Here is a 25,393-nt window from a genome sequence, read left to right on the forward strand (position 1 = left end):
ATTATAAGGTTTAATTCTGTAAATATATAGGCGATGTTGTTGAACAGGCGAAGTTGTGAATAACTTCGCCTAGGCGAAGTTATCCGTAACTTCGCCTGTATAACCCAGACCCTATATAAGGATGTTCAACAGGTAACTGTTCATCACTTTTTCAAAATCCAGCGAACTTATCCGTTGAACTTACCTATTCTCCGGCGAACTTGTTATTTCATCCGATTACGTGTTATTTATTCCCGATTTTCACACCGATTCAAGGTTCGAAATACCATTATATCACATACTCAATGTTCATTCAAGCGTCTAAATGTTTGTTTCGACTGGTTTCGAACCCTCGGACCATCGGTTTTGAAACCGAGTTTCATAACTTGTGTTTTAACGTGTTAATAAACATATTGATCGTCAACATGTCCTTAAAACTTGTGTTTAAGAGTTCTTAATCGTCTAAACTAGCCGAATCATCAACTGCACGTTGTTCCATAATTCCGAACAGTCGCCGATTCAGATTCAGGCGAAGTTAGGGTTTAGGCGAAGTTATCAGCAACTTCGCCTGAAACTTAAGTTCGCCTGAGGCGAAGTTATCCGTAACTTCGCCCGAAGCTTAAGTTCGACTGAGGCGAAGTTATCCGTAACTTCGCCTGTAACTTAAATTCGCCTGAGGCGATGTTGTGATGAGGCGAAGTTAACTTTAACTTCGCCTAAGATCAATTTTACTTAGTGTTAATTAGACGAACTTAAAGCTGAAGCGAAGTTGTTCCCAACTTCGCCTCAACTTTAACTTCGCCTATACAGAGTTTATCACAACTTCGCTCATGGTAACAAGCGAACTTGTGCTATGTCTTTGTGTCGTTCTAACTTGGTTAGTTTGTTGCAGATATGGCTGCGGTAGCTGGTGCTGGAGGTGCAGGAGGAGATGATGGTGACAATCAGAGACAATTTTTCCCGGGTCACAATATGTACATTACACTTGACCCGGAGGCGAGCGGTGTGGACGATTACCGCGAGATCATAACTTTCCTCCTGCGCTCGAGGATTTTTCATGCGATCACAAACACTCTGCCGATATCTCTACCGAATATCGAAGACTTCTGGCAGACGGTCGAATACGACTGTCGTGTTGAGCCCCCGGTCATGTGAGCAACAATGAACAATCAACAAGTTCAGTTCAATTCTGAACAGATTCGGGTGGCGTTACGCTTCGGTGAAGAGACTAGGGACGACCCAACTGAGTTCGTAGCTCCGTTCCGTGATGGAGCGTTTCTCCGAATGGGCTACTCTGGTCCATTAGGAGATACCCAGAGGAGGAAGGGTTTCCGCCAGGGTTCAAGCTAACCGCAGCGTTTTTTAGCACGTTTAAACCGGTAAACCGTGCCAGAGTGGCTGGAAGAGCTAATGATGACGTGGAAAATATAATTGGCATCACTCCCGAGCTGTTAACCTGACAAAATCGTGCTAAAAGTATTAGTAAACAATTAGTCAGAAAGACAAAAAAAATTAATGTTATTTCAGAAAATAACTATTTGTGTAGTTATCATATTTTAACCCGAACATGACACATTTAACCTTTTCTTAGACAAGTCAAAGAGTTGTAATCAGGTTGTAAATATGTTAAACGGGTTGGAGAGTTGTAATAAATAATTTAAGCGAGTCGTAACGTAAATGGGTTGACGGGCCAACCTGTTTAATTAAATGGGTCGATGGGATGCTCTGTTTAAATAGACAGGTTAAACAAGTCAACCCGAACATGAACTGTTTAATCAAACGTGCTAATTAAATAGATCAACCTAAGCACCACCCGTTTAATAAAACAAGTGAGACAGGTCAACCCAAACACGACCCGTTTAATTAAACGAGTTAAACAGGTCAACCCAAACACAGCAGGTACATTAAACAGGCTAAAAATGACAACCCAGAAACTAATTTTTTTTGTGTTATGTCGGGTATTACAATCTTTTAACCTGAAATCACCACCCACTTAACCTTTTCTAGATGAGTCAAACAGGTTGTAATCTAGTTGTAAAAGTTGGAGGGTTGTAACAAATAGGTTGAATGGGTCATAAGCAGGTGGACGTGTCAACCTGCTTTATTAAATGGGATGAGGGGCCTATCTGTTTAATTGAACGAGTTAAACAAGTCAACCTGAACACAACCCGTTTAATTAAACAAGTTAAACAGGTCAATCAAACACGACCCATTTAATTAAAAAGTTAAACAAGTCAAGGCAAACCCATTTAACCTTTTCCAGATGAGTCAAATGGTTGTAACTGTGCAAAACGGGTTGGAGAGTTGTAATAAATAGGTGAAGCGGGTAGTAAATGGGTTGACAAGTCAATCCAAACATAGCCCATTTAATCAAAAAGTCCACCCGAACACGGCCCGTTTAATTCAACGAGTTAAACACAGCAACTGACCCTTTTAGGTAAACAGATTATACAAACCAACATGCCTCATTTATTTAAACGGGTTAAACAAGTCAACCGAACACGGCCCATTTAAGTAAACGAGCTAAACAAATCAACCCAAACATTATTCGTTGGTTAACCAAGCCAACTTTAACACGACCCGTTTAATTAAGCGGATTAAACATGTCAACCTGTTTGTTTAAACATGTTAAACAAGTCAACCGGCACACGACCCGTTTATTAAACGAGTTAGATAATAGATATGACAACCCAGAACCTAATTATTTCCGTGTTGTCACAAACTGGCGCTACTAGAAAATATATAATAATAGTTAATGCAAACCTTAAAGGGCAAATAAGCAGATTTCTGAAGCCCCCCTGTTCGACTACTGTATCTTGAAGCATAATTAATTGGAATTTTTCTTTCGGCTTCCTGTAAACATTTATTAAACAAAGGGTAAATAGATAATTTTACAACACGTACCAAAGGGTAAATAGGTAATTTTACCTGAACATACACAATGCTAAGAACCAGCAGGAAGAATGAGAATATGATGGCGGCTAAGCCCAAATAGTTACCATCTTGAAAAGCCTCAGCAACCGTTCTACCAAAAGACGCAGGCAAATATGAAATAATGCTTGTAAAAATAAGAAGCGAGGTACCGTTTCCGAGTTTTAAATCTGTAATTCTTTCCCCAATAAACGTTGTGAAAACAGATCCAAGCGTTAATAAAATAACAGAAGACAACACCCATTGAGTGCTGAAATCATCCACATATGGACGGAGAAATAGTGCTTGGCCAATTGCCTGCTCATACGTTAAAAAACATATGTTAAAAAAGATTAATAATTTGTAATGTAAAAAAGATTGTGTTGTTAAGACTTGCTCAGTAATAAAGTAACCAACTTTAATACTGTAAACGAACTTGAACGTTCAGTGAAGTGTTCGGCAGGAAGTTCGTTTATGCTCGTTTATTTAATAAATGAACAAACACGAACAATGTTTGTTTATTTTGTTAAACGAACGAACATAAACACATATCTCGTTCATTCCTTTAAATTTGTTTGTGTTTGTTTGCTTTAGTTCGTTGGTTTGCGTTTGTTTATATATCTAGGTCTATTACAAAAATTAAAAATATCAGCCACTACAGTGTAGTCTGATTTTATTAACTTTTTAGGCCCAACAAACTGGCGTTCACGCTTACTATTAGTTAGTTTTCACTCGTTTATGTCCGTTCATCTACACTAAGTTATGCTCGTTCATTTACGTTCGCGAACATTCATTTATACTATTAACGAAGCATCATGAACGAAAATGGGCACCTTCGCTATCTTAATAAACAAACACGCACAAGAAAACCCCGTTCTTCTAAATGTTCATGCTCGATTGTTTGCTCTGTTAAAGTTAAACGAACAGACATGAACATGCTTGTTCGGTTCATTTACAAGCCCGGCCATCTTTCATCAAATTTCTAAATCAGGCCACTTTTTTTAAGTAACGTAAGTTTGTATAAAGTAACAAAACAGTGTAAAATACAATGTTTTTTTACCTGCACAACTGCAAAGCCAACAGAAGCATATCGAGTATATTGAAGAATTTTCTTTCGGCCCGCTTCACCTTCTCGCTTTTGTAGTTCTTGTAACTTTGGATAAATTTGTGTAAGAAGTTGAAACACGATTGAAGCGTTAATAAAGGGGACTATTCCAAGTGAGCATATCCCTAACCGACCGATTCCTCCACCCGAAAATGTATCCAAAGTAGATAAAATACTATTTTGATCCAAATTTCCAATAAATGCATCTCTATTCACCCCACCGAGCGGTATGTATATTCCGAGTCTAGATAAAGCCAAGTACCCTAAAAGTTTGAGAAACTTTCCCGGTAACGGGCCTTTGAAAAAGTCACCAAAATCAATCGATGTGTCTTCAATAGAAGCTGTTAAAAAACACGACATGGAAATAATCAGGTTTTGGGTTAGCATATGTAGCCCTTAATAAAAAGGTAGTGTTCGAGTTGACCTGTATAACTTTATTGGTTAAGTAGGTCGACCTATCAACCTGTTTAGTTAAATGAGTCGACCCATTTTTATGACCATCTAACCTATTTTGTTGTAACCAACCAAGAATTGTCAACGTTTTTACAGCTTGATTCGTACCTGTCAACCCGCAACCCATTAGACACGTTAATATAAATAGGTTATGCGTATCGTGTTACGGTTACATGATTTTAAGTGTTGGGTTAGTGTTGTGTTTGCTACACGAAGAAAAAAATGGGTCATGTTCGGGTTGACCTGTTTAACCCGTTTAGCTAAACAAGTCAACCCACTAACCTTTTTATGACCCGTTGAACCGAGTTTTCAACAATCTCTTTAACATGTTTACAAATTGATAGATTAGGATGGAAACCTGCAACTCCTTTAGGTGAGGGATTATTTTTGTCATTTCTAGTGCTTGAAGTGCTCTCAAACAAGGTTTCCCAAACGGAATAAAGACCCGGTAATTTACCCAAGTTAAGTCCTAGCGGATCAAAGTTAGAGCTCTCACACCTGCAAATGCAATGATACATTCATTACCTGTAAAGTTCCATGATTATTATTATTATTATTATTATTATTATTATTATTATTAAATTAGGTATCATACTCAATGTTTGTATCAATTTTGTTTGACATAGATATTTTAGTAAACTAATACTTCTAATTTTAAACTCAATTCCCCAAGGAAGGAATTATGGAGTAATAAAAGAAAGAAAACCCAATTGAATAATAATAATAATAATAATAATAATAATAATAATAATAATAATAATAATAATAATAATAATAATAATGAGGTACCTGGATGATAAGAGAGTGTTGGGTTTGGGGTGGACGGAAAGTGTGGCTCTGCAACAGGTTCTTCTAGAAGAGTGACCAAGTGATGGGTTCGGTAGATTGAAACGCAGAGACCATGCAACATCTCTTCCGGTTATCAACATTATTATTATTATTATTATTATTATTATTATTATCCGGAGTATTTTATCTGGTTTTCATTCATACGGATACGGTTGGTTGATAACTAGCTGGGGATGGGGTTGGGTTTGCTATTGGAAACAGATTTATTTATCTACTACTAGTCTATCACCTCACCTCACCTCACCTCACCTCACCTCACCTCACGCAAGTTTATTTTATTATGGTTTTTCTTTTTTAGTTTGATTTAGTTTAATATTCCTTCATATTTCCTATTTTAATCCGTTGACATTTGTTTATGTTCGTTCATTACGTTCATTTTTTTAACCAAACACTTTTGTTCGTTAGGGTGAAGGCGGAGATGGAGACATAGCATTTGATAAAGATAAAATTAGGGTTTTAGAAAGTTTTTATTCTACACGTTTAAAATATTCAAATCCGTAATCTGCCCCATAGCCTGTCAATTTTCAATTTTAGGATCAATGAAAGAGCTTTATTCTTAAATGGAGGTGTGTGGTGGCTGGAAAATAATTAGGGCCGGAGTTTTTAAAAGACAAACTTTGATGGTCTTTTAATTTTTTAATGATCATTTGGATCACTGACGAAACCACTGACCCACAAGTATTTCTTTTAGATATAATATACAAATAGCTATGTCATGTCATGTATAAATCACATTAGCCAAATGTTGCGTAACACTCTATTAGACTTTACTAAATAAAATATGTAAAATTTCAATCGTATGTGACGAAACTAACTTCATGCATCACCTTTTCATCGTGTGTGATACAAAAGGTAAACGTCCGGCGAATTTTGTCGCTTATTCCCCATACCTTTTCTGTGTCTGACCATTTAATGTATAAAGTTTAGATTAGTCTAAAACCCATTTCTTTAAACACAACAGACAAATATGAATATGTATGATCCACGAGATTAATCACGTGAGTGGTAAATACCTCAAGGTTAATCACGTGAGTGGTGCTGTGTAACACTATCTTTTGTTTACGTAACGCTCATATGTCGTTTTTACATGAAACTCTTATGCTGTCGATGGTCGTTGTCTTATCTTGCCTTGATAAAACTATTGTGTTTTTATTTTTTTGTATCCGGTTAATTTAGCCAGCGACATTGCGTTGTAATATGTTTTTTCCTTTCCGGATACTCAGATAGATGGACATGGAAGAAGGCCAGAATCATTCTAGTAAAAATAGAGAGGTATAAAGACCTAGTAAAGCATATTAACATCAATTTAAAGTTCATGACTAAAAGTTTACCAACTTGGAACATAAACAGACCAATAACATCTACTGTTGTTGGCAATAAGACCAAAACTACGTTTACTGATTTACCTATCTCACTCTTTTAGTTAAAAGAGTCTCTCAAAATACAGATATAAATATAAAACCTACTAGTTATCCAACATTTGTAGATACATCATCATCATACCCAACCAAGGTTGCACCAGCCACAACCCAAAATCTACAACTTCAAACATCTAAACCAAAACCTATGCAAATTAAAAGTCAACCAACCACATTATGGTGAATATTCCATATATATATCCCCCCAAAAAAGTCAACTAGTTCACATCCGGGTCAACCGAAAAGTCAGGCTCTTCAGGCTTCAACAACTTAGCCCTCTGAGCAATCCCCCTTCTTGTATTCGTAGCAAACCTCGAAGCCAAAATCGTCAAACCAAGATTTGACTTCACCTGAGCCGCTGGATCATCATCTTGACTTTGACCCTGTTCTTGTTCTTGACCATCTTCCTCATCTTGACCTTCATCATTATGGTCGACAAAAGACTCCATTGTTGACAGGTTTCTTGCCATTGTTCTTTTATGTCTTCTCCAAGCTGCCTGTATAAAACAAGCAGCCCATGTTCTCCAATGGTGAGAATAATGCCTAAAAGTATGCTGCAATTTCTTACTATGAAGTCTTCTAAACTGATTTGCAACAAATTTCAAATCTTCAGCTCGTAAAGCAAATGCTTCGACTTCGGTTAACGATCGAACGGTCCGAGTTGACGACGGTAAGTTGACCGTTGACTTTGGATGTAATGCCCACGCCAAAAGCTCCTCACCGCAAAAGTCACCGGGCCGCATACTAATCGAGTTAAAAAACCCCGTCCGGCCTCCGTTCGTAGTCGAACTTTCAAGCCGTCCTCTTATTATGAAAAACATTTCGGTTACCGGGTCGCCTTCGCGAACCAAGTATGCGCCTTCCGTGCTTAGAGACGAAACCAAACGCTCGCATATCGCGTCGAGTAGTTGGTCGTCCATTTGCGAGAAGAATGGGACACGTCTAACGAGGTCTAAGCATAGGTGGCGTTGGATGTCGCGGCGGAGATCCGGGGGTAGCCCATGAAGGATGGCTTCTTCGTTGACCCCACGTGTCGCGACCCATTTGTATTGAACGAAACGGCGAACACGTTTACGTAAGTCTTCTGGGAGTTGACGGTGTTGCATCCATTCCTCCGTGTCGCGTCTCCTAAGACGCCATTCTTCGAGTCTCATTGTTAATGATTGCAGGTACGTCTACAAATATTATTAAAACATAATATAAAAGATTTAATTAATTACATATAATAATAGAAGTTCTGATTAATTCGTTAAAGTGATAACGAAATACCTGCATGTTGCCGATCAAGTGAGCAAATAAAACGAGACCGACAATGGCAATAAGTATGGCAAATGTTGTCTCGCCTATAAACGTGGTTGTTGACAAGTTTTGCCCGTATGAACTGGAAAATAATATAAAGTTGAATTAATTTGGAATATACTGGCATATATATATATATATATTGTTGATACTTATGTTATATTTAACTTGATGAGAAAATGAAGTAACACTTAAATCGACAATAAGTTTGGATGAAAATAGAATCTGAATTCTAAATAGATACTTTATTTTATCCAAACTAATCGCAATTTATAATAACGAACAAAAGTTTGACATATCAACATCACTATTGTTGATAATTTCTATCTTAGTTAAAAAAGATATGATAACATGTAGTTTAACAATTAATTTCGATAAAAATAAAACCTAAGTTGAAACATTATCTGATCCAAACTGATTGCGATTTACAACATTATTTTATCATGTGGTAAAGCTAAAAAAGTAAATATCCATATCATTTCAAAGAAACAAAGATGCTAATCACATCTTTTAAATGATGTAACATGCTACAATCAACATATTAATTATAGTGATAATATAATAACTTGTAATAGAAGGCACACCTTAGTTGTTGTAATCCCCACCACAGACAATAAAAGTATTTATGCAAGAAACGCGAAGATATAACATTCTTCTGGACCGCACTTTCAAATATTCCATACTTGAAGCTACCATCAGCAGTACATTCCTTGAATGCGGTTGTCACGTTCGCCCAATTTTGGCGGTCACTATGGTTGACCGTGCTGCAATCAAGAAAGCTTGATTTACAAAACTTTTCGGTTTTGCATATAGATTTCCAGCATGACATGTGTCGGTCAATTGATAGCAAATACCAAGCTGCACCCAATACCTAATTACCAAGAAAAGAATGTATAAAATCAGAAAATTAAGAAATGAGCTTTGACCCGTTTAGTTAAATGGGTAGATTTGGGTTGTGTTTAATTGGAACAGGTCAATGTGCCAAATAAGAAAAAGGGTCTAATAGATGGGCATGACTGTTTGACACAACACAAAATCCGCGGGTTTGGGTTTAGTATAAACAGGTACGGGACGAACCAGCAAACCATCTTGGCTAAACGGCCGTGTTTGTGTCAACCCTTCAGGTTTGCCAGTTGATCAATTTATTTTTTATTTTATCCTTTTAAATGTGTTTAATGTCAATATTGATGACTTAAAAGAGAAATTTGCATAAAACTTTATAATTAAAATGCAACTCTTTTATATACATGTGTAGTTTTATTTCGTAATTTTAAAGTACTAATTTCTGTTAAAATAAAAACACTCGGCTTAAATTTTCAGGTCTGTCTTAGGTCGGCCCCACGAACACGACCTGTTTTAAATGAAAGCAATAATATAATTTATGTAACCACAACAAAAGTAGTATCAAACAAACCCAACCCGACCAGTTCAACATGTACCAAACAATGACAAGTCTCAGTCCAAACCCATTTTGACCCGTTACCAGCTCGTTTAGGGTTTCTGATACACGTACATGACTAGCAAGCATATACAACATTAAGTTATATGCGGCCCCTGCCCAAGCGGTCTTTGTCACAACTCCCGTTGCCTTCACGAGTTCGGAACTTAACGGAAAAATAAGATATAATCTTGGAATATATTGTAACAAAACAATTAACGCAAGTGCATTATTATTGTGATTGGCCCGTGAGCTCCTACTTGCAGGTATGACAAACCATATAACAATCTGCACAAAATCCCACAAAAAATCAACACCATATACAAAGCCTGTAAACATACCGAACGAACACAAACGGAGCATGATCGTGTTCGTTCAAGTTTAACCAAACAAACGATTGAACACGAACAACTAAGCAAACAGGGTTTTGTTGTTCATGTTCATTAAGAAAAATAATGAGTTTGTGTTTGTTTATGTTCATTCATTACAGTATAAACGAACGCTCCACGAATGTAAACCAACAAACATTGCTGAAAATAGATGAAGAAACATAAATTGTAGTGAACTTACAAATTTTAACAAGTGCAAACGAACAATGTGCTGAGCCTAAAAAGGTTATTAAAACTAGACTAAATTGTAATGAGCCTAAAAATTTTAATTATTAATATCTTAATGAGCGTAAAGCCGTAAACAAATGAACTCAAATAAATGTAAACTAACAAACATAAATGGACATAAACAAACGAACATACACGAATTTAAATTAATGAACACTTAAGAGCGTTCACGAACATATATGAACGAATGAGACATGTGTTCAAGTTCGTTCGCTTAACTAAATGATCAAAACTTTGGTTCATATTCGTTCGTTTATTAAATAAACGAGTTTCCCGCCGAACGGTTCACTTGGTTTCAAAATGTGCGATGTACTCTGATGCGTTTGATCGAAAAAGCTGGCGCGCAATGCGTGATCCAAACGCATCAAGTATGTGAGGTGTTTGCTATTATAAAAATATTTATAGAAACTATTCTAACTCGTTAACTTTTAAACACAAACAAAAAAAAGATCAGCAATTGGAATAAACAATTAAAATAAAAGCTATAGTACCACCAAAATAAAGTTTTATGTATAACCAAAATAATTCTTTTAAATCTATGTGTACAAGTAGTCTATGCATAAGTTACAAGTAACCTATGCAAGATTTAACTTTAACCTAAAAATGTGTGCATCAGACCGCATAGCACATTATGCAGTTTAAACTTTAAAGTGCATCATCCTCACATCATGGAATCGCAGCACAATGAGCATATTGTGCATCTGATGCGCGCATTTTAAAACCAAGATGGTACACGAAGGGTTCACTACTCGTTGAGATAGTTTACAGGCCTAGAATTTATGAAAGAACTAATATAACATAAGTAAAATAAATAAATAATTCCGAAAGTACCTGAGGAAGCGGAAGTGTTGCAATAAGATCAACAAAGAAATCGGTTCTAATATATCGTCTAGATATCTTCTTCGGGTCCATAACAAGCTCACCCCGACCGAAAACACGCGAGCTCGGGGCAACATAAGCGGTTCTGAACTTAATTACAACATGTAACATGTAGAACAAGTCTGCTATCGTGCGGAAAGCGGTCACGGTGATCCTTAAATTTAAGTCGGTTTTCACACACCATGAATCTTCATCCACTCTTACACCAGGTAAGTAAAAATACAGCGGGTCTATAAATAGTGCTAACAAGCATGAAACAATGAACACACGGTTCCATTTTAACACAATTTCACTACCCGGGTCAAGTATCCGTTTTCGCCAAGGTTCATGATCCTCTGGAAACAAATTGCTGGTTCCTTGTTTAGGGTTTGGGGGGTTGTTGACTTTTCCCTTAACGGGTAACCCGAAATTGTACCCAGATGTTGACTTTTCAAGGTGTAAAGGCTCGGTTGGAACTTTTCCCCACACGGAATCACTCTTTTGCTTGCCATTTGCATAGAACCTGAAAACGCAATCAGAAAATACGATAACTGGGAGTAATCAATCAATTTAAATTAAACTTATGTTTTTTTTTATTTCACTTAGCATAAACACAAACACTTGGCAGGCAATCACGGGTCGATTTGATTCATACAAAACAAAAGAAGGGTAATCAAGTTAATTACAATTCTGTTCTACAATTTCACTTTTCTTGAATAATTTACTGAAAGTGGTTAACTATGTGTAGCTAGGCATAAACACAAACAGTTGGTGGGCAACCAACTAATACCATGTTAAACCAAACATATACAACCTTTTAGTTCCATAAATACAAAATCAATTAAAGCTTTTTAACACCCAAAGATCGAAATTGAAGAGCCAGATCAAGACTAACCTGACAAGCTTCTCTTTGTTAGCCTCCATGAGAGCTCACAGTTGGTGAAGATTAAACCCTAATAATGAATGATGAATGCATACATAGCTAGCAGTAGAGAATTGAGATCGAAAATGAAACCCTAAGTATTACTACAGTAGTATTATTGTTGGTGTGGGTGCAATAATTGGGTATTTGTATTTGGATTGTTGTTTTGTTTGTTAAAAAAAGTAAGAAGTATATATGAAGGGAATATTATTATTACATTAATTATTAAGTATAAGTTTAAGGATCATTCTAGGAATGATAAAAAGGTATAATCAGATGTGATTAAATTAAAGAAAAAAAGAAAATAGTGTGATTTGTGGGGAAGATAAAGTGAGAGGGGAATTTAATTGATTGAATAAATAAAAAGATGTTGAAAATGGTGTCATAGTCACGAGTGATGGGTGGGCCCAGTCGTAGTTGTTGACTCATGATCTAAAGGAAAAAAGTTACTTAAAAAGGGTGTGACCATTTTAATAATACTGTAGATTGGTTATTTTATATTATCATAGCGACAAAAAATGATGGAAATATGTGATAGGGGTTTCATGAAATTTACTTCATGTCATAAATGACACATATTATCATTTAGCCTAAAACTGATGAAAATATATATGGATATGAAATTCACTTCTTGTCATGAATGACACGTAAAAAAAGGTTGAATTTTGTGAAGTGAATTTTAGAGTTTATGTGAATTTAGAAAGAGAGATTGGTTGATTGAGGATAGTGAAGATGGAAAGACCAAGAAGGAAGAGGTATGATGGTAGCCAAGTCGAGAGTTCCTAGAGATTACATGAGGTACTAAAGAGGGTAATAAACTAATAATAACTAGTAAACTATTTTTCAATCAAGAATAATGCATTAATTTAATGTCAATGAGTTGGTGGTCTATTTGCAAAAAGCAAAACCTTTAAACACATTGAAATAGGAGTGTTTAAGAGATTTTGGTTCAAGTCTCATTGACGACAAAATAAAAAATAAATTTGCCGTTAAAAAAAATACATCAGTTTATTGCATCCGAAAAGGTGGATATTTTTAAAAGATAGGGGTAGGGTAGGTTATATGCTTCTTTGGGATAATTTGGATTCTTAACCTTAAATATTTGGGACAATGATCCTACACCAGAGACAGACCCCAATTCATTTATTGATGTTTAGCTTATACATGTGTTGCGCATTGGAGGGACAAGGTGTATTATTCATGTTTATTCACTTTCATAAGAAATGAACCTCAAGCCTTCAACATACTTTTTATCAAGCAGTTTAACTGTTTCTCTAAGGGTACAAGGTGCGAGTTAGAAAAAGGGAAAGGAAAGGTGACATGTCACCTTTCTCTGTGGTGAACAACGCCCCACCTATTCGGGAACAGGAAGGGAAGGTGAAACTGCGGCTTTGTCTTGCCAAGCTCACCGAAAGAAGAAAATGCTAATGGTACAAGTTTAGCTCTGTTAGTCAACTATCATTGTCAATTATTTGTTAATCGGCTCAAGGTGACAGATCACCTAAAACTAAATAGAATCTAGCGTCGATAGTCTATTATTAGTCCTCACATTCATTAAGACAACATCAATAAGGCTCACCTAAATCACAAGAACTAACTAAACATAAACTTAACAGAAATCCGAGCCGTCAACATAAAAAACCAGGATGTTTCTTACCCATGTCAATATACAATACAACCTTTGAAACGAAGTACAAAAACAATGAATTACCCCAAAACTTTTTGTTTTCAGAACAGTGTTTTGATGTATTCATGTTTCATCCATGTATCATTAATAAAATAAACAATTATGTATGAATCAAGTGTAAAAGATTTATATGAAGATGATTCATATAAAGCCCCACAGGCTAACCTTTGCTCGTTATCTTACAAAAAAGTTGACCACGGTTGCCCAGTATCCAGCTAACTGCAGGAACCAAAACTGAGGTTAATCGAACCATGTTACAAAACCCAAATGGCTAAATGGCTAGACAAGATATGAGCTCACCTGAGCCAATATACCGTTTCCAGTTTGACCTTCGATGACTAAGCCAGCTGTAAGACCAAGCATAGCCCATGCTCCGTTTATAGCTTCTATTTGACGTCTCCTCTGCAACAGCATTTTATTATAAACATGACCTCGACATGGATTCTAAGTGTTCACGGTTCGGTTTCAAACTGTGAAACCGCCCAAACTGGTTATCGGTTTGGTTTACGGTTTTAAAATTTTTAAACCGTCTAAAACCGGACCTGACCATGAGATTTTAATACGTTTTAATCTTTTTTGATAGTATATATTATAGGTGTTTGATTAGATATATTTTATATTTTTAAATTTTAATTTAGTAAAAAATAAAACTTGGATGTGGTAGTAATTTATTAATATTTTAAAGATACTTGTTCTCTGTAATTATTTTGTTTAACTTGTTTCTAAATTATCTGTTTCACTTGTTTCTGTTAGTTCTTTAACAGTCCAGACAAGGAAAGAAAAAATCTTTAGTGAAGTAGTTTAACAAGCTTTAATAGACTTCGTTCCCAATTTGATTTCTATGGTGTTTATTCAAGTCTTTTTGAAATGGAAGCACTAGACACAGTGAAATTGTTTTAACACATTTTTATATTTTCTTTTTATCATAATATTAGAGCGCAATAAAGCAAAAACCATGAAACCAAACCGCAACCGAACCGTTAATAACGGTTCGGTTTGGTTTCAAAGTTCAATGGTTCGGTTTTGGTTTTTGGTAATCAAAAGCCATTGGTAACGGCTTGAGGTAAAAACTGTCAAAACCGGACCGCGAACACCCCTTTATATCTACCTAGGGGTATTCATGGTACCGATTGAAACTATGAAACCGCTTGAAGCAGTCATCAGTTTGGTTTCATGGTTTTTTTCAAAGATTTTGGTCCGGCGTTTTAAGAATTTTCAAACCATAGAATACGGTTTGGTTTACGTTTTGGGCTATGATCCTATGTCCCTATGTAACTTTTTATATTTTACTTGACATCTAATTATTTGAAGTTGAACTAAGTACATGATTGAGCTTTGTTTAACAATACTATACGCCATAGTTGTTAAAATCGAGCGCCTTTTGCGCTTAAGCGCATTTAAAGCACTAGGCGCATTAACTGCGAGTTGCATGCCTCAGATATTTAAAGCGCCCATTAATATGTTCCCAACCTTCCCATGCATATTAAATATCAATTAAACAACCTGTTCCTATTCTCTAGAGTACCTAAAAGTTTAAAACTCCACTATTAGAGCACCATAAGTTGTTCCCAACCTGCCCATGTGTATTAAATATCATTTAAATATCATTTGACTTCTTACTAAATGATTACAATGTTCAAAATTCGTGATTAAGTTTTAGTTTTTAATTTTTGGAAACTGGATATTATGATAGATGTGTTAATGCTTCAATTGTGGATGGATCAAATTGTTCTTGGCAGTTAAAATGAATGCTTATAGAGTTGTTGAATTACTGGAATTATGATAGATGTATTAATGATTAAGTTTTTTTAATTATTAAGATGTACTTGGTATTTCATGTTTTGGATTTTGGTGTTTGGTTGTTCTATGAACTATTTCAAGAATGAATGTATGTTTTCTTATTAAGATGTTCTATTTTAGTTAAAAATTTTGTTTTTTTAATGTGCGCTTTTTTTTTAAATCGGGCGCTTTTTTTGCGCTTATCGCCTAAGCGCTAGGCCCAGCCTCAACGCTTTTGAGCGCTTACCGCATTTGATAACTATGCTATACGCGGAGTGGTTTTTAACTTTTAACTGTTGGAACATTATAGTTTTCATTGATCCTAGTTTACGCATTTTTTATTACAAAGGCCCAATAAGCCCAAACTGCGAAACCAAATCGCGGGTAACAGTTTAGTTTTTCAAAGGTTTGGTTTTGGCTTAGAATGGTCAAAAACCGTTAATAACAGTTTGACCTGAAAACCGAACCGCAACACCTCTAATTCTACCTCACAATCACTCAAAAAACTACTAGACGACAATTACACAAAACTTACTTTAAATGCTTGTTTCTTTTTAATATCTTCCATTTGTTTAGCAGCTAAACGCTTTGCTTCAGCCGGGTCAACCATAATTACCTCTTTTTTTGCCTTTCCACTTGCTATAGTTACCTACATATTCAAAAAATGTCTTATAATAAGTTAAACTATTTTGAAAAGAATGTAACCGAAGGCTGGATCATAGACAAGATATCACATATAGCGTCAATTAACAAATTTTCATTGGTCAAATCTAGTACTTTCCAAATAATATAACTGCGGTTTCATACTGATCCCACAATTCACCAGTTTGTAGCTTTTGTTACATACCAAACTAATTCACTAGTTCGCATGTTTTTCAACAAAAAACTTTAGCATCTATAACTGTTTAGAAAAACAGTATTATTTTTTTACTTTAAAAAATCAAAATGATATTTCTGCAACAAAATTAGTAAAACAACCTATTAATCTTCAATATTTGACACTATCGACACCAAGTAATATTCATATATGCATAACATTTTTCACTCCGTCTATCTAGGATTGTAAGCGAACCGATCAAACACAAATGAGGCATGTTTGTGTTTGTTTGTTCATTTAACTTTATCCGAACAAACGATCGAACACAAACAATAAACGAACGCGTTTTCTTGTTCGTGTTCGTTCGTTAAGAAAATGAGCGTGTTTGTTTTCATGTTCATGTCCGTCTATATTCATTTGCTAATAGTATAAACAAAAGATTGACCGTTCACGAACGTAAATGAACCCAAACGAATAAACACAATTGAACATAGATGAGCGGACATAACTGAGCAAACACCACTAAAAAGTACATGTGAAAATCAATATGTTTGATTGTTTGGCCTAAAGTTTTAATAAAACAAGACTATATCGTAAGAGGTGATATTCTAACAACCAAATGAAACATAATAATGTTTCTTCGGTCATGCAAAAAAACTAATATAACATGAATTTAGTTATCGACTTATCGTTTGCCTTTTTGTTGCAATATACAATCATCAATTACATACCTAAACAAGCATATTCAAACCATATATATACACATTAGGGAGCCTGGGTTATGCATACATTAGCACTAGCATTAGCTACTTGGCCCTTGCTTCTATTCATGCCTGATCCGTAATCAATCCCTCTTTTCACACCGCGTCTGAAAACAATAAAAAAAATAATTTTCTAATTTAATGTACATTCAGAAACATCAAAGACCACCCGTTGCTTTAACTATGATATAAAGGGCGGTTATGTGTAAAGACGTAAAGTAAAGTAACATAACATAAATGTTGTACTCAGAGTTGTCTACTTAAAACTAGTTATACTTATGTATTTAAGGCATCTTGTATCTACTTAAAAACTAGTTTGTGGATTCTGTGGTCAATTTTGTTTTTAAATTAGGGTTCGAAAAACTTATCTATTTGTAGCGTATCCAACAGAAGGAGCTAAGTTGATTAGGACCATGTAGACCTTAAAGTGTTCCTTTATATTTTGCAACCAAACATTCTTTTTTTTTTTGTTTTGAGATCGAAAAACACTCAAATTTGAAATACAATAAAATGGCAGGTAAACAGATAACAAATTGTGCAAACAACACCACCCCAACACATATTTTGGATAACAAACTCAATCATACTAGAAACAAAGTTTTGGTAGGGCTCGGAAAATTACTATGCATGACACGCTGAACCCTGTTCAGAGAAAGTCCACGGCTAAGAAACCAAATGTGTCAGGGTGTTGATTCTCTAAACAAACAAGCTTTCTCGTTTCATAGAAAACATAAATTGAAGAGTAATAAATTGAAAATGTTGGGATTGACCTGGTTGGTGTTGAAGAGTGTGGATTAATACTAGACAAAGATATGAAACCGCCATTTGCAGTGGGCAGTGATGAAGAAGAACAGCAAATCATATTATATTATATTTATCAGCCTGTTTAAGAGAGAAGGAAGAGTTGAATGCTGATTGCTAATTTTCTATCTTCAATTTCATCATCCAAATTACCTGAACCAGATAACAAGCAGAAGACGTGGAGATTGGGGGTGGGTTTCTAGCGTATATTTACACTTTAGTTCGCACCCTTCGGAAATATCCTTGTTTAATCCCCATACTTTACGAACACTTATTATTATTACTTTTTTACGCCGTTAGAGAATCATGTTCCTTGAACCGAAATCAGATTTCGGAAAGCTAAAACCGAACACCTAGTTTGATTTTGACCAAAAACCAAATATATAATTCAATTTAGCTTTAACCGGTGTATGTTTGTTAGGATTTCGATTTATTCGGTTAGAAGACGGATAACGAATCACCTTTGTTTCAAATATCCTATAAGACACTTTAAAACCATTTTCAACGCAAGAAAAATGACGGATATATAGAATTACACCATATAAATTTGGTTTTTTTCTTCATGGCCCCTATGAGTTGCTAACGGTTAGAAGCACAAAAAGTGATTTAACTTAAAATGATTAAAACCTTTTACTCATTTGAAATTACATGACTTGTAGGATACAAATAACAATGTCTTATTAATCAAGACGCATTGACAAGTAGCCAAAGGATAGTTTGTCCAACTCTTGAAAGAAAATCTTTTGATCTTGATCCTCTGTTAGTCTACGAAGATTTTCCCTCAACGTTCTCGTCTTTATTTCATTTAGTTATTTACTGTAAAAAGCTTGAATCGTCGTTTGATCGATGTCGAAAGGTCAATCAAAAACATTTATAAAATACATTTACTAGCTGGGATATCAGCTAAAATGGAAGCCCCCGTAAACTTCCTTACAGTCCCCACGGAAGGGAGATCCACTCTACGACCGGCAGATTTGCTCGTCTTTGGTTGGGCCGGGGGAAAACACGCTTGTGTTGACCTCACATGGGTATCTCCCTTAGCTGGTTTGAGGGATAACGGGTTTGTAGCTGGGCAAGCAATAAAAAGGGCTGAAACGAAGAATGTGGAGAAACATGCTAAAGCCTGCGAAGAGAACCTACATGTTTTTGTCCCTCTGGCTTTTGATACCTTTGGCTCCTTGGCACCGGAAGCTATCCGTTTCCTAACCAAGGTCCAAGGGGTTGTGCATAGCAATGTGTCGACTCCGAAGGGGCAGGGGTATGTCTTTAGCAGGTTAGGGTTTGCAATTCAGAATGGGGTGGCGGCGCAGCTTGTTGCCCGCCTACCTGCTATGTTGATGTAATATCTATGTTTCTATATAACTTAACAAATGAATAAAAAAACCGAAATATTCAAATAAATTTATTAGCAAGGGCAAGTAAGGTGTCGAACCATAAAGAATCAGTGGAAAGTGCAAATTATGTTTATTATTCATTAATTAATTATCTAAGGCAGACAGACGATGTCAAGCAGTTTGAATATTGTTTGGTTGTAAAACAATTGAGAGAAAGACAACCAACTCCAGGTTTCAGGTTGTCAAGCAGACTAGACCAATTGATTAAACTATTTGGAAAACTCGTTTGATTACACCTACAATCAAAAGACTAGATATTTGACCTTACTGATTGTTAGAACTTAATCCGAACAGTTGGTTTGGATGAATAATAACCTCATTGATTACCAGTTTTAGGGTTTGATAAATGCAATCGGCTTAATGGTTAAAGATAAACAGGTCAATGACTTTAAGAACCTAATCCTAAAAGTTGATGACCAGAAATTAAATAACTGATAAAATTTCAAAGCATTCAATTACGAAAAACTGTTTAAATGCACAAACAAACATCAAAAGTTAACTAACTGAATGGTTAATCAAATCCAAATCCAATACCAAGGTTTAAAACATCAAAAGTCTAGCCACAATCACTGGTTTAACCTTGCATCGTCATCTTGTTAAGCTTGATTATGGAGTGGAATGATGAAAGCATGGATGATTATGGTGATCAGTAGGTGTTAGGATGGTGTATGATGTCTCTAAAATCACCCAAGGATGTTAGGATATCAAGAATAATCGATTTAGGGTTTATCCTGACTTAAATATGGAAGAAAACAAGCCCAAAACACAATTCCCGTCAGACCTGGCCGTAGCCTACGGTCAGGTCACCGTAGCCTACGCCGGGGCCGTAGGCTACGACTTTCAGCCTTTGCCTTACGGATCCTATTAGTCCATTTTCATATTCTTCTAGTTGAGAAACCCAAGATTCATATATTATGGGTTCCGTTACTCATGTTCTAGCCCCTGATATACCCGTTTTACTTTAGATGCACACGAATCACTTCCGAACCCCCCTGATTGCTTCCTTTTTGCCCATAACTCAATTCCTTGTCATCCTAAGTGCTCCAAATTAGTTCCTTTAATCTCCGAGCACCTGTAAACATAAGACCACTCAAAGTACCTGTGTTAGATATATAAAAACACTTAACATACACTTAAAACACATTCTTTTACCCACACATCACATCCTCACACTTATCATTTGCTTGCCCTAGAGAAAACTCTCATGCAACACATACACCTCGACCAATGGTTCATCAATTATCATTATTAATACTTGTAAGTATAAGGTCATACCCGATTCTCAAGAACTGACACTTTCAAGATTGATAACCTGCCAAATAATTTAGTAATGTATTTAAAACTTTGGAACCGCCCAAACAAGTGTGTACTTTGTTTTTGGTTAAGTCACACATGTTCACAGTCCTCATAATATAACATCTCTCCCCTCAGTTTAATATCTGGACTAGCAAAAAGTGTGCTGGTATCTCTCTACCCTCTATACCAAGTATGAGCACAAAGTAATAAATTTGGAAGCAAGTCATATCTCCACCCATTACCCACCAGTTACATAAAAAATAGAACTAAGGGTTTTGTCTTGGCTTAGGTTAGGGTGTGGAAGAGGATTTATTTTGTGACTTATGGTGGATGAAACCTGATTTATTCCACTATACAAACAATCAAAAATACAAACTGACTGCTATTTACAACTGAACTAACTTGACATTAACTCTTTTTGAGCTTTTCTTTGATTCATTTTTTTTCGATAAACTTTCATACAAATACTAATTTGAGACATACATACATTGTGTACTATGCTCAACAAACGACTTAAATTCAACTCTCAACTTACTGAATTTCATCCACGGGGTTAAAAAATAATAAAGGCCAAGGCAAACATAACTTGTAATGTGGGTTAAACAAACAAAAGGAAAAAAAGGCACAAACTTGGCTCTTAGGGGATAATTTAGGGTATGGAGAATTATTTAATTTTTATTTTTTATGCAAGGCCAATATAAAGTGGGTTTTCTACAGTCCTATTTCTCCATACATGTGGTGGTATTAAGATCTCGAAATGCATGTGACAACCAAGTTCTAGATATCATAGACATACTAGTTACTCTTTATAATGACACTCATATGACATGTGTATATACTAAGTATTATATGTGTATTATAGATAAATCAAATCTCACACGCACACGCACGGGAGGAATTAGGCTATCGATATGAAACATGTGTACTCGTCCCTATGACTCGTTATCCCATATAAACGGTCCAATTTAATTTCCTTTTTTGAAAAACATTTGATATGAAGACTTACGAGAAGCTTAAAAGCTGACCATGACCAAAGACCTCTACTTGGCATTAATAATAGCAATTAACAAGTTATAAATTCAGCTTTTGCGCACAATCAAGGTACTCTAAGGCATCCTTTTTAATCCCCCCCCCCCATCCTCACACTTGAGGTTGACATTGTCCTCAATGTATAAAATTTAGAAATAAAAAATTATATTATTGAGGACAGGGTTTAAATTGACTGATTAGAAAATTTTAAACCGGGCTTAATGTGATGATCCTAACAAATTTTACAATTACACTTTTAACAACAAAACTAATAAAACAAAAGGAATTATGAAAACAAAATCACTTGATAAGAAAAATAAGCCACTCAAATATACTCGTGCTTCCTCTGAACAACCCTGCTCCTCAAATCACTCAACACAATCTGCAAACTCTCACACATGTAGAAGCACGATTCTCACAATTGTTAGGATAGATCTTTTAAACCGTTTTCAAAACTGCTAATTTTAATCACCAAGCCAAGTTAAATAAATTTCATAATTAAATTTGTTAAACGAGTAAAAATGTTAAAAATAACTCACTTTCGTAGGAATCACGATTGCATTTAGCATATGCAACAAGCCCTTTAAACCCCCCGGTAGCCCTGGTGGATGAGTAAGGTCTCGTGAGGGTTTATAGGAAACTACACCCACAAAGTTTTAATTGCAACAAAGTATACATGTACCTGAATCAACCGTAGCAAAAGAACCCGATAATTCGCTCACTAGATATCTTTCTTACTAGAAACTCTGAACTCTAACTAGCCTTGTGGCTTCCCCACACTTGATCTTTTCTATGATGATACACTTGAGACAAACGATTAAAAATATACAGAACTATAATAAATATAAAACAAAATAAAAGGTCGGGTTGCCTCCTGATCAGCGCTATGTTTTTTGTTAAGGTCTTCAGCTGGACCGTTACCTCATTTTACGGTTATGGTGGTCTAATGGAGTGCTTACCTTCCTCCACCTTATTCTTCTTACTTCTCCAACACAATGGTAGCTCTAATGTTTCCCATCTTGGCCCAAAACATGCCAACCTCATTTGTTCATTCTCGAACCCCGGTGGTTTCTTTACCTTCTCTTTCCTTGGTGGTTTCTTCCTATTTGTTCCATCCTTTTCCTCATTGACCACCACTTCCATCACTGTCTTATTGTTGAGTTTACTGTTGCTCCACGTTTTACATCTAGTGCATTTAGCTCTTCCTTCTCTCGTTCACGCTTAGACCTGTCAAAAACAACACTTTTTTTCCTTTTTGGTGTCTGTAACAACTCGGATTTTCCAATTAAGTTTTTATCCATAACCCGAACCGTTTTCATATTCGGAAAATTTTATCAATAAAAAAAATATCGCGTTTATCGAGTAAATATTATTTTATTCTTAATTGTTTATTACATACATACATATATATATATATAAAGGATCCAATACAATAATCCCTTATCGTACAATAGGTACACGAGTGTCTGAATCGTCGATTTATTAAAACACGCGGTGGCAAGATTGTAATTTTCTTCAAATCCTATTCCGTCCCTAATTAAATCTCTCGCTCATCAACCACGATCATACGACTCCTAAAGTGTAGACCAAGATCAGAAACATAATCAAATTTCATTCACAGCTATGGTCTGCTGTTTCACAGGGTTTCACACAAAACATCAGATACTTGTACATAATAATCAAAATCAATGAGAATTGATCAATTTACATCAACCTAATTGATCAATTAACCTTGAAATTGATCCAATTGATCATCAATTTAAAGCTTCAATCGATTAATTATTTGAACATATTAGTTCATTTTGGTCAGAACGTATTAGTTGAACGTTTAAACTTTTTGTGTCATTTTGGTGTTCATTTTGGTCAGAACGTTTAAACTTGTGGTTTTGGTCAGAACATATTGGTTGAACGTTTAAACTTTTTATTCATTTTAGTGTTCATTTTGGTCAGAACTTTTAAATTTGTAGTTTTGGGTAGAACATATTAGTTGAATGTTTAAACTTTTTGTTCATTTTTAGTGTTCATTTTGGTTAGAATGTTTAAACTTTTTGTTCATTTTAGTGTTCATTTTGGTCAGAACTTTTAAATTTGTAGTTTTGGTCAGAATGTATTAGTTGAACGTTTAAACTTTTTGTTCATTTTTAGTGTTCATTTTGGTCAGAACGTTTAAACTTTTTGTTCATTTTTGGTGTTCATTTTTGTCTAAACTTTTTTACTTTAGAAGTTCTAGACAAAAAATTTAGAAGTTCTGTACAAAAAGTTTAGAAGTTCTATACAAAAAAGTCCAGAATGTTTAAAGTTTTGTGTAGAACGTTTAAACATGAACCCTAATCATAGCTCAATTAAGTGTATTATTCTGCAATTTCATAATCGATTGATGATTCTAAAGCCTCTTACACATCAATTCAATTGATTATATCAACAATTTTTTTTATCAATTTGAAGATTATTAAACTATAGCGATAATTGGTTTATCGATTTTAATTATGCTTTAGTTTTGTGGATGATTTGATTATGGTTGAAGGCTTGCAGAAAATGACGATCTGTTGTGCGAGAAGTATTTTTGATTTTATTACAATTATGTCACCGCGTAGTTTTAATTGCAATTAGGATCGGGTGATGCAGGGTCTCGCGTACCTAATGTACGATAACTTATTATTGTACATTAACCCTCCCCTATATATATATATATATATATATATATATATATATTTAACGTTGAAAAATATGCATTTTTGACCACAATCTAAACTTTAACTCTATTATGTATACACCTTCATCGTCTATGGACCAGTTTGTAAAATATGTGATATCATTATATTTTAATCAGGAAACCCATATACCCATTTATCCAATTGATCCAAACCCGTATCCAATTCTCAAACCCGTCCTGTTTAATTGCTTGAGCCTAAATCTTCGCGTTTAACTTGGAATTGATTAATGTATTATGATTATCTTGCCTAACTCGTCCCGCCGACACTCGTAATTAGGAAAACTAGAGTGTATTATGATATGTATTAATCTCATACTAACCGTCTTTGACCCAAAATCGATTTTATACCTTAAGAATGATCATAATTCAATTCCTCACGTCTTGCACATCCCTAGACCTAACGCCAACTGAACCCCTTTGGTTGATTGGATTATTATTACCTGTTGCATAGTGTCCTTGATCTGTTCTTTGGCCACGACCTTTATCCCATCGATCATCATTGGTTTATCATCTTTGCAGGTAATTATTGTATGGGTTTAATTCGTTGTTGATCAGTGAACAAAATCCCTAAGGTTAATTAAACAAACAACCAACGGAGTAATCGATTTAGATTGTTAGGGTTTACAGGAGTATTGGAATGAACTACTTTTCGTATAAAAAAATATCGATTTCATATAATACCAACTGAAAAAACCAGCTCAGTTGGCTGGGTGTGTGTGTTAAGCAGTGTGTCGGCTATTCGCGAGGGTTCGAGTCCCTGCAGGCCCTTTTTGATGTTTTTTTTCTTAACAACTTTATTATACTTATATGTATTATTTTAATGCATTAAATAAAATTATAAATATCATAAGATTAATAAGTAATTGATATTTTATTAAAACTCGACACTTCACTATCGACTTTTCTTGTCATTTAACAACTTTATAAACATTTCATATATATATTTATGAATTTGTCATTACATAAAAAGTGTAACGAATAATATTAATAAACACGTTATATAATTACCACTTGTAATAAACCGATTTTTTGTTAATCCGAATTATACATTTCTTTTATATATTTATTTAATAATATTACACATTTTCTTATATATTTATTAATCTACATTATACTTATTTAAACATTATTATTACACATTATAAATAATTATTTAGACATTTAGCTATTTAAACGTTTATATATTATTTATGGTATTCATAACTCATATTTTAATTATTTGATGTTACCTATACAATTAATTGTATATTTATCAAGTATGAACAATG

The 25,393-nt window shown here is 35.0% G+C and overlaps 3 protein-coding genes across 3 annotated transcripts; all 3 read right to left on the reverse strand.

Annotated features, from left to right (window-relative positions):
- Positions 1-1,292: 1,292 nt before the first annotated feature.
- On the reverse strand, positions 1,293-5,403 carry LOC143605331 (preprotein translocase subunit SCY1, chloroplastic-like; the record flags this gene model as incomplete). The annotated part of the gene is made up of 6 exons (XM_077081487.1): positions 5,237-5,403; positions 4,806-4,945; positions 3,950-4,335; positions 2,908-3,207; positions 2,743-2,832; positions 1,293-1,435 (listed from the first exon to the last, which is right to left on the reverse strand). Coding segments are annotated over exons 1-6 (1,199 nt in total), but the record flags the coding sequence as incomplete, so codon positions are not given.
- Positions 5,404-6,888: 1,485 nt separating this feature from the next.
- On the reverse strand, positions 6,889-12,009 carry LOC143605332 (cyclic nucleotide-gated ion channel 17-like). The gene is made up of 6 exons (XM_077081488.1): positions 11,822-12,009; positions 10,900-11,449; positions 9,527-9,739; positions 8,598-8,884; positions 7,984-8,095; positions 6,889-7,889 (listed from the first exon to the last, which is right to left on the reverse strand). The coding sequence occupies exons 1-6, from the start codon at positions 11,848-11,850 to the stop codon at positions 6,933-6,935; spliced, it is 2,148 nt and encodes a 715-aa protein (XP_076937603.1). The 5' UTR covers positions 11,851-12,009; the 3' UTR covers positions 6,889-6,932.
- A 1,556-nt stretch (positions 12,010-13,565) lies between these two features.
- LOC143605333 (uncharacterized) lies at positions 13,566-17,758 on the reverse strand. The gene is made up of 5 exons (XM_077081489.1): positions 17,663-17,758; positions 16,921-16,999; positions 15,850-15,963; positions 13,836-13,937; positions 13,566-13,754 (listed from the first exon to the last, which is right to left on the reverse strand). Exons 1-5 carry the CDS (start codon positions 17,752-17,754, stop codon positions 13,710-13,712), a joined length of 432 nt encoding a protein of 143 aa, XP_076937604.1. The 5' UTR covers positions 17,755-17,758; the 3' UTR covers positions 13,566-13,709.
- Between the last annotated feature and the right edge of the window lie 7,635 nt (positions 17,759-25,393).

This window comes from Bidens hawaiensis, unplaced genomic scaffold (assembly GCF_021521415.1).
Source record: "Bidens hawaiensis isolate Kalapana, Puna unplaced genomic scaffold, B.hawaiensis_p1.1 tig00069042_1, whole genome shotgun sequence".
NCBI lineage: Eukaryota > Viridiplantae > Streptophyta > Magnoliopsida > Asterales > Asteraceae > Bidens > Bidens hawaiensis.